We start from the raw sequence: 15859 nt of genomic DNA on the forward strand, positions 1-15859 counted from the left end.
CCATTCTCCGTTCCCCGTTCCCCATTCTCCATTCCCCCTTCCCCATGCCCCGTTCCCCATTCCCCGTTCCCCGTTCCCCATTCCCCGTTCCCCATTCTCCGTTCCCCGTTCCCCGTTCCCCATTCCCCATTCCCCATTCCCCGTTCCCCATTCCCCATTCTCCGTTCCCCGTTCCCCATTCCCCATTCCCCGTTCCCCATTCCCCGTTCCCCGTTCCCCATTCCCCGTTCCCCATTCCCCGTTCCCCGTTCCCCATTCCCCGTTCCCCATTCCCCGTTCCCCATTCCCCCTTGTGGCTGCGCCAGGCGCTGGGGCTCGGTCCGGGGGTCCCCAGATCTGTTCCCTGATAGAGTGAAGGGCCCCATCCGCGGGCAGGGCCGCTCAGAGCCCCCAAACCGGCCCCGGGGAGCCCCAGCCCGGCTCGGGCACGGCCTGGGCGGTGGCGGCGCTCCCGGCCCGCCTCCCCCCCGGCCCCGGGCAGGAAGAGGCGGAGCGGCGCCGGCGGAGGCGATGGGGATGGTGATGGCGGTGGCGGTGGCGATGGCGAGCCCCCCCGCTCCGGGGCCGCCGCGCCGCCCGGACACCGCCCGGAGGCGGGAGCTGAGAACAAACCCCCCCTGGCCGTGTCGGGGCTTCCCCCGAGCCGACACCTCCCCGCAGCCTCTCAGCCCCGCCCGGGCGGGACCAGCGCGCTCGGCCGGGGAGCGTCGCGGCTCCCTACACAGACAGACAGGGAGGGAGGAGCCCTGATGGCACAGGACGGACAGGGGCCTCTCGTCCCACCCAAAAAGCGGGTTCTCCCGGCTTAACTCTTGTCTTGGAGCTGGCTAATGAGATACCAGTCACACCGGGGCTTTCCTGACCGAGAAGGTGGTCAGGCCCTGGATCGGGGTCCTGGAGAGCGTGTCCGTTCCCCAAAATGTCAGTGTTCAAGGGGCATTTGGATAATGTCCTGAATAATGAGCTTAAATTGGTCAGCTTTGAAGGGATCGGGCAGCTCGACTCAATGATCCTTGTGGGCCACTTTCAACTGAAATATCCTGTCCTATTAGTCTAGTGTAGTCTAGTCTATTCTTCCATAAATTCAGGTGTCGAAGATGTTGTTCAGGAGCAGGCCCAGGCAGTAGCCAACCATTATTCCATAGGAGCACAGATCCTGGGATCGGTTCAGCTCTCTGTGGGCACCCAGGGACAGACACGGCAGGGAGGAAGCTCCCCAATTTACACCGAGGTGTAAACCTGCACCTCCTCATGTTCTGTCAGTGTAATCCCGTGTAACACTCCTGGTTCCAGGCTCTGTGGAGCCACTGCCCACCACCTTCTCACTACCCACCCCCATCAACCTCTGTGAGCATCTGTGATTGTCTTTAAACAACTGGCTCCGTTATTTCTGCCTTGTTTGCGTGTCTTAAACCACCTGACATTTAAAGTGACATCTAAAGGAGCTGCACACACCAGCAAAGCCAGAGCAGGACTCAACCAGGTGTGGTGTCCCCTAGCAGTGAGTGAACCACAGAATCCCAGACTGGTTTGGGTTGGGAAGGACCTCAAAGCCTATGCAGTGCTATGCCAGGGACACCTCCCGCTGTCCCAGGCTGGTCCCAGCCCCAGTGTCCAACCTGGCCTGGGACATTCCAGGGATCCAGGGGCAGCCACAACCAAGGGTTGTGCTTCCCTCCCCTGCCTTTTAGGACACCACAGATCCTGGCAACTCAAGCACTTGACTTGGGCACAGGAAAAACTTTTATTTACATGTTAATTAAAAAAATACTTGACAAAAAAGGCATACAGTATTTTATACTAAAAGAATAAAGATTTTTATTAAGCACTGTAAGTTGCATTCAATAGCCTTCAAAGACACCACACCACAATCCATCTACAACCAGCCAAACCCAACAGTAGTTCATTCTTGCACAATCCATGAGTTGGGGCAGAACTCCCTTCAACTTACATTAAGATACCTACTTAGCTCTGGCGGGCAGGGAATGGGGAATTACACCTCATTTCTGATCACTAATGTGTGATGAAGAGCATCAGGAGAATTATATGAAAACGAATATAAAGAAATGATTCTGATTTTGAAGTACATTAAGTTTGGAAACACTAACAAAAACATCAAAATGATACAGGTATATTTGCTTATACTAAATTCTTGATGGGAAAGTTCTCAAGAACAAGCCATTTGTTTCCTGCTACAGAAGGGGGGTACTTTTTTTTTTTTGAAGATCAAAGCGTTTTTTTTTTTTTGTTTTTCACAGAATTTCATATTTGCTAATATGAAGGCATAAAACAGCAACAGAGAACAATAATGCATACAGCAATGAGTACACCAGGGTAACGTTGATATTCAAAACGGCTAGATAATTTTTTTTTTAAAGTTTTAGAATAAATGCAACAGAGGTCAATAATCACAAAATTTTAAGGTTAGAGCAAGATCAGTCAATGACTAAACATAGTTAACATCTTTTATAGGACTATTACTGATTATTAGCTTTTTTTGTTTTGCAAATGGGCACAGTACTTGTAAGAATGGAAGAAAGAGGACAATAACATGCATAATATTAACTACACACTTTAAAAATCATGAACCATGCAGAAGTTTAGCTCAAATAGTAGTACTAATGGTCTACGTCTGATTCAAAACCACATAGTTCATTGATCACGGATGCATGGTATTAGTCACAAAAAGTTTCCCAACACATTGTGTTTGTTTTGAAAGGTCATTTGCATCTTCTATGATTTCAAGTTTATCTCCGTTTAACTCGCTCGTAACGTATGTATGATGTCTATTGAACTCAGCAGAACTGCAAGTGTTACTGAGAATTGGTAGTTTCGAGAGTTTGCACATTTTTAACACAAAAGAACCACGGCAACGGTGATGAGATTTCAGAAAGAAAAAACTGTGGTTGTGCCTTTTTCCCCCCATAATCATGAAATCAAAGCCTTAAAGAAAGCTTTATTGTGACACAGTAATGCAAAATCAAATATAATGGCATACATATGGTGCCAAGTACTAAAAATTATAGTTTTAAGCTATATATACTTAAAGACTGCCAAAATTTGTTTTCTTTATATTTCAAAAAACAAAACTACAAGCTTTTGTCATAACCAGTTTAAACTTTATGTATACTTCATTTTAAGTGCGGGAGTCAAATGCTCTTCATTCTCTTTTTTTTTTTTTTTTTTTTTTTCTGTTTTATTGTAGCATTTTGACTACAACTGGTTAAAACTAAAAAAAAAAAGTGTTGTTTAAATCTCTGACATCAAAGAGGGATCCGAATTTCCAAAGTCCTCATTTTTCTCTTACGGAAAGGAAAAAATGTACGTAACTGTAGGCTCTCTTTCTTTCCAGATATTCCTAATCCTGACCCTTCCCAACATCCTTCACCCTCTATAAAAAATAAGTTTACTCTTCTTTTTTTAAGACAGTGGCCTCAAGAGCATCATCTTTATGGCAAACACTGTCTGCATTTAGTGCATTTAAGTGAGGATTCGTATTGCACATTTTAGAGTCATTACTCAAGGCACTTTCAGACTGATTGGAAGCCCTGATGTCTCCTGTATTCCCATTCATCTGGGAAGCTGGTTTTTCCTCAGTCACAACTCCATTTTCAGCCAGGGATCCATCTGAAGACACAAGTGAGGATTTAGATTCCTCGGATTTTGACTTAAGTTCTTTGGCTACTTCTTCTGCTGAAGCAGCGTAAGGAGGTTTGCCCTAGTTGTTAAAAAAAGAAGAGAATTACTGAAGAACCAGTACTAAAAATGTATATAAATGTACAGTCTGATATAAGGACACTACAACAGGCAGCATGCAGGGCACAGGGTCGTGAGTGAACACCAAATATTAGGCATTGCTGAAGGAAGTGGCCCACAAAATACACGGAGAGGATTTTCGGTGTTCCCCAGAGCCTTCTGATGCCCGCGAGTCAAATGCTTTTGTTTTAACTCCGATGTTGCCCTCCTTTCAGAGAGCACATCAGAGCTACACAAATGTCTGAAACACCAAAACTGAGAATCAGTGTACAGCTGCACTCTGCTCCTTGGTTCATGTGTGCTGTGATTCAGTGGCAGGACTCCATGTTACTCAAACACAAACTCGACTGTTTCCAGCCAGGTTTGCACGAGTGCAGAGGCACCATGCACTGTTCCCTGCACCAGGCTATATGCTTCCAAGATTAGGAAAGGCTTTCATAAAAAAGCATATAGTAAAATCTTACAAGACTGAGTATAGCCACAAAAACCAGACTGATGCAGCATATAATTAGTTTTTAAGTATTTATAATTAATCTTAGCATTCCAGAAACATAATAGGCTTTAAACAAACCAAAATAAGTGGGTTAGGCTGCCAAGAAGCAGCACACTGGTCTGTCACACTGTTCACAAAGACAAGTGCTAAGAAATGGCTTAAGACAAGGACACCTCAAACAGCAGCTAACAGCTGTGCAGTATAAAAACCTCCACTGTTACCTACTGGAACACCTGCAGTAAGCTGCTGAAGGATGTTACAGGAGGACTTTGCAGGTGAGTCAGAACTGCTGTTCTCTGGCATTCTCATTATCCAGATAATCACAATTCTCAGTCCCATTGCACAGGTATGGGACTGCACATGAGGACAAAGGACACTGATCACTGTCATTGTGCCTCTTTGCAGACATCCTTAAGTTCAGCTTTCAAGACATGCTTTAGTTTCTTTCCAAAACAAGAGTGAAAGGTCTCATCTTGGGACAAAACAGACCAGTGTGGTGTGTTGGACAAATCCAAAGAACTGGTTTTGGTCAGATTCCCAAGCTGAGGGAAGGAAGTGCCTGGGGCTGAGCCTGGCCCTGCACAGGCACTGCCTCAGTGAGGCAGAGGGGTCACTGGCATCTCCCAGCCTCACCTGGCCCTCACAATCCACTCACTGCATGGGAACTTTCCCAAGTTCTCCCTGCCACGTGCATTTTAAATCACCTTTTTTCTCTTCCTGTTCAAGGAACATCCTATATGGCCCTGATGACCACAAAATGCAATGAGCTCAGGTCCATAGAAAATGCCATTTATCTTCCTTCTCCAGGCACAATTTTATACACAGGTCCTTGTGATCACAAGTATTTACCATCCAAATTACATATCACCAATAAAAATGCAAATACCCAACCTTGATGGCATTGCCAAGACACCTGCAGCTACTACCTGAACTACACTCCCATATGTACACCTGTAGTAAGCCTGGAGTATTTGGGAGCTCGTTTTCAGGATTTCCTTTATTTCAAAGCTTAAGATACTCAGAAATTAGATGCTCTGTTATTGACACAGTGGTTTCTCTTCTATTTAAAGATGTAGTTTCAGATCCACAGGTACATTTGTAGACATATAGTCTGTGTACACAGCAATTTAAGAAGGAAGGGAAGTATTTGAATTTTTACACCTGTAAAACTGTATGTTTTACTGGAAGCTAATAGTTGCTTCATTATCTACTGGAGAACATTCTCTTTTTTACTGTCTGACACCTGAAAACACCCCCCTACTCTCAGGTCTCCCTGACAAACGGCAGGTCCATATGACATATTTATTGTGGAAGTTTTTCCAACTATTTACTACTCATTCATCCAAACTGCGTAACAGCCAGAACCATGGAAAAGGGAGGAACGCAGAACTCTGAAAGCAACTGGCATCTCATACAGATCAGCAGTCTGCCTCAGCTATATTTGAAAGATCCATGGAACAGACAGAAGTCATGATCCATGGACGCTTTACAGGCTGTCACCAGAAAGGAACCTGCATGCTGGGGGGGAAAGGCTGCTCTGCTATTCCCAAGAAGTTTAGAGTGACCTCTTAGATCTGGAGCATGGCAGCAGCAAAGATCCTTCACTGCTACAAACTTTCCTCATGAGGTTGGACTGAGGTCCCAGAAAAGAAACTGGGGAAGAGTAGGGGAAGGAACAGAACTGCTAATTTGTTTCAGCTTTGTATTCCTCCCATTTGCTAAATTTTCTTCTACTCCCATGGCTGGTTAGAGCTGTGTAGGCACAGGATTCATGTCAAAATACATTCTTCCACGTCTGTCTTTAGAAGTCAAGTTTGCTTTAAGTGAGCTGTGACAGCAGCCTGTCCTGTCAGCACTGTGCAGCTCACAGCCTCCTCGGGTCTCCAGAAACACTTGTAGCAGTTAAAGTGGTGCTGGTCTGGATCCAGCCCAGCCCAGCCCGGCACAGAGTGAGCTGCAGTCAGGCACATGGCTTCATTACCTGAATTGCTCCCTGGCTTTTATAACCTCGCCCATAGTACCTTCCACCTCTTCCAAAAGTTCTTATCACCGGAGTGGAGATAACTCCTCTAGGACGCCTGCAGGGGTGGGGCAAGGGGAGAAAATAAAACACAGATCAGTTTTGTTTACAACTACTTTACATTTAGTTTTATTGGAAACAAAATTTCCCTAGCTTTACTGTCCAGTGCCTATCATCAACATGTCTTTAAAGAGGCGAGATGCCTAACTGTAAATTGCAGGGTTCTACTGCTTGCAATTGTATCAAACCCAACAAACCTTTTGGGTCCTGAGCAATAAAAGGTCTCTTTTTAGGTTTTCCTTCTAAAGAAACAATAAATAATACTTTCAAGCTTTGCAGAAACGTTTTCCAAGTGTCAAATTATCCTCATGGCAGTTTAAAACCAGAGCTCAAAATACTTTCACCTTACAAAAACAGCAATTTGAACCACACAAAGCCATTTCCCCCATTAAGTAACAGTTCCCAATGTAAACAACGAGACAGACAGGTTCTGATAAAAGAAAATGAGGCAAAATTAAAAAAAACAAAAACGTGTAGGTACAAAATTATGTAAGAAACTGAGGGAATAAAGGAGTTTCACCTGTACCTGGCATGTGGCAACTGATAAACTGGGATGCTTTCCCATGGAGACTCCAAACTTAAGATACATTAGGTGGTGTTTTTTGGTGTGATTCAGTACAGATTACATCAGATGAAACCAAGCTTTTTCACCCTGGTCTCACATTATGCCAGGGGAAGTGGTTTATATTAGATGTATTTGGAAAAATTTGTTCACAGAAAGAGTTAAGTCCTGGCACAGGCTGCCGAGGGCAGTGCTGGAGTCACCATTCTGGGACTGTTCACAAAACACGTGAATGTGGCACTTGGAGATGTGGTTTAGGGGGGAGCATGGTGGTGGGTACTGGGTTGACAGCTGGACTTGATCTTAGAGGTCTTTTCCAATCTCAGCAATTCCAGCATTCCAGCATTCAGCTGCAACTGCTTTAATTCCATCAGCTGAAGAAACGTTCAGTTTCTTCCCAATCATTACGTCAAGAACACTGTTCTCCTAAAAATTCATTGTTTTCTTTACTAGAAATACTGGATTGTTCTGGGAATGCCCTTTGTTTGCTCTGGAGGTGCTGGTGTGACACCTGAGCCCACTGGGGCTGGCTGGGGCAGTCAGTGCTGCTCAGGTCCCTGAGCTGAGTGAAGCCGCACTGCCCAGAGAACAGCACTGTGCCCCACAGTCTCCTCTCACATGCTGTGAATTCCCACACTGGGCAGTAAGAAATCCAATTCTGGGGTTCAAAAGCAACAGCAGAGAATTAAGAGAGAGAAGCTGTGGTTTGTATGTGAGTCCCTCTCACTGTGTTCCCTCCTTGCCAACCCCACTGGCTCTCTTTTTACAAGGTCAAAGCATGTCCTTCAAGGAGCTGAGAAAAGCTGTTCAGAAAATCACACTAAATACACTGATGGATCGAGGCCAATACAAAGCAGCTGGTGTAATTTTACACAATAAGAACAACATCAGAGCTCAGCGTTGCAGAGACATAAGGCAATGGGGTGAACAAGCCTGACTCAATCCCCTCTGCTGAAAGAGATAAAATTGGAATACAAATGTGCAAAAACTGGGCCATGAACTGAGACAACTTGCTGTGCTGTTTCCTGTAGTGACCTTTGGCAGGAAATAACCTCTGCCAACATGAACCTGTTGTTAAAGCACTGGGGATCAGGGAAAGGTTCTATCCCAGAGGGTGGTGGCAGTGCCCAGGCTCCCCAGGGAATGGGCACGGCCCTGAGGCTGCCAGAGCTCCAGGAGTGTTTGGACAGCACTCCAGGGATGCCCAGGGTGGGATTCTTGGGGAGGTCTGGGTAGACACAGGGGTTAGACTCCATGATCCTTGTGACTCCTTTCCAACTCAAAATATTCTATGGTTCTGTGATTCTGTCTTTAGGCAGAACCCTTAACATGAGCATGTTTTCCTACTGGTTCTACTTCACGATCAACTGACCCAACCAACAGGTTAGCTGCCTGCAGTCACTTTCCCTCTGGCCTATTCCAGTAACTCTGCATGCGACCAATGTCTTGTCAGTGCTGATCTGATGGACACAGGATCATCTGGCATTGACAGTTTTCCTGTCTCTTTGGGGTGACAACCTGCACCCAAACCTTATTGCCTTAAGACAGCTCCTCCAACAAAAAGAAACTTCAGGTATTTTATCTCAAATCAAAATCTACTAGTGAAGAATCCTATTTCTGTGTCATAAAGGTACTGGCAGTTCCAAAGTCATCATCTCATGCAAAACCAACCTGTGTGCGTGTGTGTGTGTATATATATATATATATTTCAGCTTGAGTATGAGTTTTATTGGCACATAAAAATGCTTATACCTATACAAATAACTGGTGAAAAACATCTTAAAAGGAATACCAACGTTTTTCTTGAATATTCAGTGGGTATAATTGATCCTATGTGTCCTGAAGTGTCATATGCAATCTCTACTGCCTCCAACTTTTCCTTTTTTCCCCCAACCATGAAATCTGACATGAGGAACACATTCCCAGGCTGACACTTACCCTCTGGCTGGTCCTCCCACGGACACCACCTGCAGAGGAAATGGCCCTCTCCCCCCTCGTCCACGTCTGCTTCCAGCCCAATGGCCGACCACAGTGCCGGCAATTTCAAGTTTCCCTCCCTGAGAAGGAATAGGTTGGACTCCTGCACATAAAAGCAAAACCAAACTTTGATCTTCACAATCATCACAGTAAAGTTCCAAATGAATGGAAAGCTGGTCTGCCCAGATCTCACCACATAACCCATTTCTTCTATCGATACTGTGAGATTATTGCTCATTTGGAAGTATTCCAGAAGTGTTAGAACTCCAAGAGCCTGTTTTCCCCCATCCCTTTTTAAAAATAGATATGAATTCTGAAAAGAAAACTGATCTGACATGAGTGCTTCAGTTTCAGTAATTAAAAATATGCTTGAGATAAGCCTTAAGAAAGTAGGGGAATTCTACAAGCTGGCTGAAGATTGTTTTTTTCCTGCATTCCTAAAGAAGAAGGAATTCTTGCAAGTTCAAGGCACTTTTTAGCCAACAGCAAGTACCAGCATAGACCACACATATTATATAGGCAATGAAGAACTTATTAGGCTGGATAAGCTGTACTAAGTTACTATAAAAATGTAGCATCCAAAGAGATCTGGTTTAAAAGGTGAGTTTATCATTCCCCCTCAAAGAAGGCAGCTAAAATTACAGTTGTCTAAGATGCAACTATAGCTTCTGTTCAATGTCTTTATACTAAATCAGCTCTGGGACATAACATGTATTTCAAGAAATCCAGGTATGTGAACTGAGCAAGATGTTACTGCTAAGACCATCAGCACCAAAAGGGTTACAAACCACAGCATTTATGCAGCCATAGTTAGTCTCCAAATGTTAATAGGCTGGGAACTACACTACTAATTACATCCAAAAGGTTCCTAATTCCCTGTGCAAGTCCTTCAGCTCCAGATGCAGATGGTTTGCAGGGCCAGAGTTATTCACACATGAAGCACTAGAGGTATGTTTATTCTCAGGATAACAGCTCAGAGGCCAGAAGGAACAGCTAAATATGCAGGAAAAATTTACCCTGAACAGGTTTCCATCATCCCACACCATACAGGAAGTGAGCAGTGGACACACAGGTAGGGAAGTACATCCCACTCCTGTGTCCACACCAGCACTGATGCCAGCAAAGAAGGGCTCAGCAGTAATACTAATTCTACACAGGGTCTTTGCAAAAAGCTCAGCTGTCCCCAGATTTTGGAAAATCCCTGTTAATACAGAGGCAGAGACCAGTGGGTTACAGATGCCCTCTCTGCCTGTGGGGGCACAGGAGCCAGCCTGCCCTACTGGGTGTAGGGCTCTCCTGTGCCTGAGGAGGTCTGTGGCACCAGGAGGGTGGGTGCTGGGGGTTTGTGGCAGGGACGGGAGCAGAGCGAACAGCACCGGGCAGGCTCTAGAGAGGGAAGCTGAGACAGTTAGGGAGACAGGGAGTCAGTAGGAAAGCCTCAGACCAACCCATACAGTGGAGGAAGCCATTGCCAGAAGCTCTAAGAGAAGGGGTTTGCATATAATTACCGCCCTGAAACTTGCTAGTCCTGTTGCTGTCATTGCCAGAGAAGGCTCCGGAGTGTCCTGCCGCTGCTGCCACCCGGAAGGCCCGGTAAGCGCCTGTGGCTACTGTTTCCCCATAAGGGCCTCCGAAGCCATAGACTCCTGTTAGACCCAGGGTAAAGAAAGACAGGGGAAAAGCTGTGAGGGGGCCAGGCAACCGGGAAGGCCCCAGTAGAGAGGTTGCTGCTTCCTTCCACCCTTCCGGAGCCAGGAGGGAGGGCTATGCTCCCACTGGCTGGGTTCCTGTGGGCGATGAAGCAGCACCGAGGGAGCCCTGGCCAAAGGGGTCCTGCTGTCCCCGCCAGCAGGGAGCCTCTGATCCAAAGGGCAGGCCTTGGGGCTTGGAATGGGATCCCAGCTTCTGCGGTATTGCAAAGGCTTTTGACAATTATGTGGCAGTGAGCTCTGGTGGTTACAGTCATGGCACCCCTGGAATGCCCACATCTGGTATCCATACACCTATGGGCCTTGGCACGGAGAGATTTTGAGCAAGAGAGCAATTCTAGGAACAGCCTGGAATGGTTATGTCGGTATTTACACTTGAGGGTGCCAATGGTTATATGACTGTAGCAGAACACAGAGGAGTGGGGAGGGGGAAAGATTGTCTTCAGCCCTGACAGTTAAACTGTGTCTGTTAATTTATAAATGTTTTGAACCAATTTACTGTGCAAATCGAAGCTTTTCCATACCACCCAGTGTCAATCCATTCCTCTTTTTTCTAGTTCTACAGTAACAGTAAAAATATCTTGATCTGGCACAGTTAGTAAAATCCTGCTGAAAACACACAGCAATACGGCACATCCTGTATCACTGGGCTAATAAAAGCAACCCCAAACACAGTGATTGGCACATGCCAACACAAGCTGACCACCTGCTTTTGTGTATTTTCCCTATGAAATCCACCAGAGTTGGTAGCTTTGGGAATGTGCAAGGTAAGGCAATGTGTGGCACCACTGTCCCATCACTTACCAGCAAAGCCTCTCCCCCTGCCCTGAGGTGGTGGGACTGGCCCAAAGTGTCGAGGATACATAGAAGCTGGATAGAAAGGCATGGCAGGTGGAGGTGGGAAAGGGAGAGGATGGTTCTGCCTGGAGAAATTTAATCCTTCTAGGATGCTCTGACGCATCTTTTCAACCTTGGCTGCCTGCTCAGCCTAGGAATAAAGAGAAGGTCACAGAGGGACATTAAAATTCTCATTTCAATTGTATAAAGCTACTTTTACACAAAAAATTCAAAGGAAAATGCAAAATAACAAAGGAGTAGAGACAGAATCATCATCCTAAACCTGGACTGCACACCACAGTCTGTGCATACAGGCTGAAACATGCCTGGAGGGTTACAACCCTGAGAGGGACCACAGCCACTATCAGTAGCAAAGCTGGACTAGCTTCCCTCAAGTCACAAAAAAAGAAGGGATACAATTTCATACCTTTCAAAAAGTCAAAACCAAAAAAGTCTGGGTTATTCAGTAAACTGTTTTATCAGTTTCCTGGTTTTACAGGTGGATAGTAACTTTGCATGATTTGGATAACACAAAAAACTCCTTCATTCGTATTTTAAGATGGTTGTAAGAAATGTGAAAAGATTTTGAGCTGAGGACCCCCAGAATGACTTTACAGTCTGTAAAATCAATTAGAAATCACAAATTTTCTTTCACTACAAACCCAGTGCAGCTTAGTCCTTTGGACAGCCTGACCCAAAAAGGTGGGACTTGAACAAATGAGCAGAGTTTCCAACTTGGCCATTCATCATATCAGTGTTTCCATTTTCAGACAGAAAAAAATCAAATTCAAGTTGATGCCTCTTCTTCCAAATCTATCCAAATGCCATCCTACTCATCAAGAAATGAGGAACTAAACAGCAAAACCCACCCATTAGCCATTCCCCTCATATCTGCCTTTAAAAGCAGAGGAGAGACATGAGTTGAACGATGACAACCCATGCCATGGAACCCCCTGGGCACAGGGGACACTCCATCATCCCACACATGACACACCTGACCATCACAGAGGTCGATGAGCGGAACTTTCTCCCGGCTTGCTTTGATGAGCTTGGTCTGGAATAATTTCCCATCAAAATACATCCAGGGACAGCAGTGCTCCCAGGGAATGGGCTGTCCACAGGCGTCGTTGGCAAAAAGAGCCATATCCACACCACTCATGAAGAGAGCAGACAGCTGGATTCCACGGGGATCCAGATTCTCAATCTGTTCAAAAACGGGGTAAACGCAGTAAGATGGCAATGAGATGTAATTCAAAGTTATTCCTATAGCTACATTCTTTTCAAAACTCTTGCAAACAGAGGGATTTTAAAAGGTCATTCAGAGTTTCAGAGGTTTGAGCAGAAGAATGCAACAGAACCTCTCACTTGTGCATGCAGAGCTGCCATCTTCAGAAAAGCTGTGGTCCCATCCACTGCTCTGGAGATCACGGATAAACACAAACCCCTATTTTCTCAACACAAAGTGCAGGAAGTATTTCTATTTCTAAAGACACTTAGAGGAAATTAGCACAAGAAAAAAATAATTAAAATTTTTATTCCAGATAATTAAGTGCTCCTGAAATGTGTGGTAGAACATCTCAGGAATGAGATCAATGCAAAATTCCATTTGTCTTCCCATGTAACACATTTTCTTCTGAAGCCCTTTATAATGGATTTTCTATTGGTTTGATTCAAGATTTTGATCTAAGAACACATCTCTTAATAAGAAATAGTGTGTATGCATATAACAGCTTTATTTAGGATGCAGGAGAGGGACACTAAGGTAGAATTAAACAGTGAATAATAGGTAGTGGTCAAAGCAAAAAGGATTTGCTTGCAGCAAGTATATTTTATCTCTGGCATAAGAACATATCACTACTGGTGTTTTCTGAAATACTTCTCAAAATATCAGCCCTTGCTTGGGAACACTTTCAAGACTTGAATATTAAATTTTAAAATTAAACTCCATTACCACCTTCCTTATGCATAAGCAAACTTTAAGAGCCCAAATACTCTCCTGCTCATTTTGCACATACACGCCTGGGTTCAAATTCAGCTGCTCTTTCTGTCTGACTTCACAAGCTGCTTCCTGTGAAGACAGTTACAACCCTGAGGGAATTACTGCATCTTCCAGCTAACCAAGATATGTTATGGAAGTCACTTACATTACTTCAAGTATGATTGAAAAATAAAACAATTACTATTAGACCAAAATATTATCTGCTATCAGCAGCTTTTTGTTTTGTGTTGGAATAGAAATAATATTTTCTCTGGGAATTCCTTTCTTAGGGCTCTAAGAACAGTGATTTTCACAGTGGAGTTTCTTCCTCTTTGCATCAGATCTTCTTATGAGAGAAGCGAGACTTTGATGACTTTATAACAGATACCTTTGCCAAAATCTCTGCTCCTAGATGCCATTTAGTCTGTGGGCTCACCATCCCTGGAGTGTTTCAGGCCAGGTTGGAAAGGGCTTGGAGCAACTTGGGATAGTGGAAGGTGTCCCTGCCTATGGCAGGGAGTGGAATGAATGGGCTTTAAGGTCCCACCCAACCCAGCCCAGTCTGTGATTTTGATTTATTGTGTTTTGTTTGGAAAATGGACATTGTAAACCATTGCAGCCATCTCTGCAACACTTTAAGCCACTAAGACCAATATTTTGGAAAGTATAGATGATTGTGCAAGGCTTTTAGCGAGACAGGCACATACAGATCAGCCGCTACCGTTAATTCCCAGATCAGCTGGAAACAAATCTCTTCAATTATGTAAGTTCTAGTTAAGAATTACCTTGAGTTCCTGAAGCTGGTCGGGTTCATAGAGCTTTGGAGACAATGCTTGGGCAAGGAAAGCATCAAGTTCCTGGCGCCGCAGAATGCGCACCCCTGGCCACTGTACCATATACCTGTAAGGGAAACATGGCCCCAGTCAGTGCCAACATGGATATAGGACATGAGACAGGACAGAAACATGCTGTGCCAGTGAAAACAGGAGCTTTAAGATAACACTTTGTTTGTATACTAACTAGCCTATAAGGAGAAACAGTGTTTTACTGCTCAAAAGGCAAGATGAAGCTCAATAGAACCAAATACAAATTTACATTTATCATTCTCAAAAATGGCTTACATTTTACCATGTGTAAGATGCTAACCTTGGATTCTGAAAGAATTATAAGCTAGCTGTCTTAAATGATCACCCCAAATCTAAGCATCTCTCAATTGCTCTGTCAATTTCCAATCTGAAAACTGAACAGTTCAGGATTTTGGACATTGTGACTTTTTCCTTTGGAAAGCTGGAAGCTTTTGTTGTGCAACTTCATCCACAGAAGGCTCTGAGGCCCCAAAAAGTTGTTTTTTTACTGAGCTAGAGCCTTGAGTACGCCAAGGGAAAACTAATCAAATGATACAACCTCTTTGCAACACAACATTTTTTTTGTCTTCCCATCAATACTTTAGAGACTGAAAAAGAACTATGCACACTCTACAACCAAATCAAAACTCCTCTCCCAGTGAGGCTGCAGATATGAACGAACATTTTCTAGAGACCACAGAGCAAATCCCTTCCTGGGTTCTGATGTGCTGAAGGTGACACTAACCTCAGCACACAGCAGAGCACCATAAGATGAGTGGGCACATTAGTTGGGTTGAGCATTGCTGGTGTGTCTGATCGCATACAGGCCAGGAATGCCCTCATCCGTCGGTTCTTGTCTTCCACGGCTTTGCCCAGCCACAGCTTCTTCAGGTTGGGGCAGGTCCACTCCCTGAAGGCCAGGGCTTCCACCAGTTCAGGGGTCTGAGGAGATTTGCCTTTGTAAGCAGCCCATTCCTTAATTATCACTGGTGAAACTGCAGAATGGCAACAGCAGAAAGAAATCAGCCTAACTATTTCATAGTCCAGCACTTATTTCAGACTTCATATGCAACAGATTTTGATGTAAAAAGCATCACTTTGAGACAGCAACAGTGTGCTGGATTACACTGCCAAACTGGTAATTCAAACCTTGTATGAAATACCTTTTAATTGTGATCACTTACAAATTAGGTGTATACAGACATGCATACACTAGGAATGTCATGGTAATATTTTCGAATGAATATACAATGTAGAGGAAATACATATATTTTTCTGAAACAAATAGCACAATTTCCCCTAGAAGTGTTCAATGCCAGAGTGGATGGGGCTTGGAGAAACCTGGTGTACTGGCATCCATCCCTGCCCATGGCAGAGGATTGGAAATAGATGGTATTTAAGGTCCCTTCCAATCTGAAACATTCTGCAATCTTAACTTAAAAGTACAATTTTCCCCTTAAATATCTCTGTCATATCTGACAATACTTGTATGTGATCAGAAACCTACAGCAATAAATAAAAATAGTACATAAACACAAATGTGGTGGTCTTTTAATAGGTGGTCTTTTAAGAACAATATGATCCTAGTGATTTTATTTGCATCATACTTAAACCTGGTATCA

The 15859-nt window shown here is 44.4% G+C and overlaps 1 protein-coding gene across 3 annotated transcripts in view; it reads right to left on the reverse strand.

Moving 5' to 3' along the window:
* Positions 1-3163: 3163 nt before the first annotated feature.
* FAM120A (family with sequence similarity 120 member A) overlaps positions 3164-15859 on the reverse strand; it is a 44863-nt gene continuing 32167 nt past the window's right edge. For 2 of the 3 annotated variants that reach the window (XM_083869306.1, XM_083869305.1), the window contains exons 11-18: positions 14983-15232; positions 14178-14292; positions 12409-12618; positions 11382-11565; positions 10377-10514; positions 8830-8971; positions 6231-6327; positions 3164-3718 (exon numbers count right to left, since the gene is read on the reverse strand). In XM_083869306.1, coding sequence (XP_083725432.1) covers positions 3407-3718; positions 6231-6327; positions 8830-8971; positions 10377-10514; positions 11382-11565; positions 12409-12618; positions 14178-14292; positions 14983-15232 — 1448 coding nt within the window. In that variant the 3' untranslated portion in view covers positions 3164-3406. The remainder of the gene's footprint in view (positions 3719-6230; positions 6328-8829; positions 8972-10376; positions 10515-11381; positions 11566-12408; positions 12619-14177; positions 14293-14982; positions 15233-15859) is intronic. The other variant, XM_083869307.1, reaches the window with a different exon arrangement.

This window comes from Zosterops lateralis, assembly GCF_965231275.1.
Source record: "Zosterops lateralis genome assembly, chromosome: 11".
Classification (NCBI taxonomy): domain Eukaryota; kingdom Metazoa; phylum Chordata; class Aves; order Passeriformes; family Zosteropidae; genus Zosterops; species Zosterops lateralis.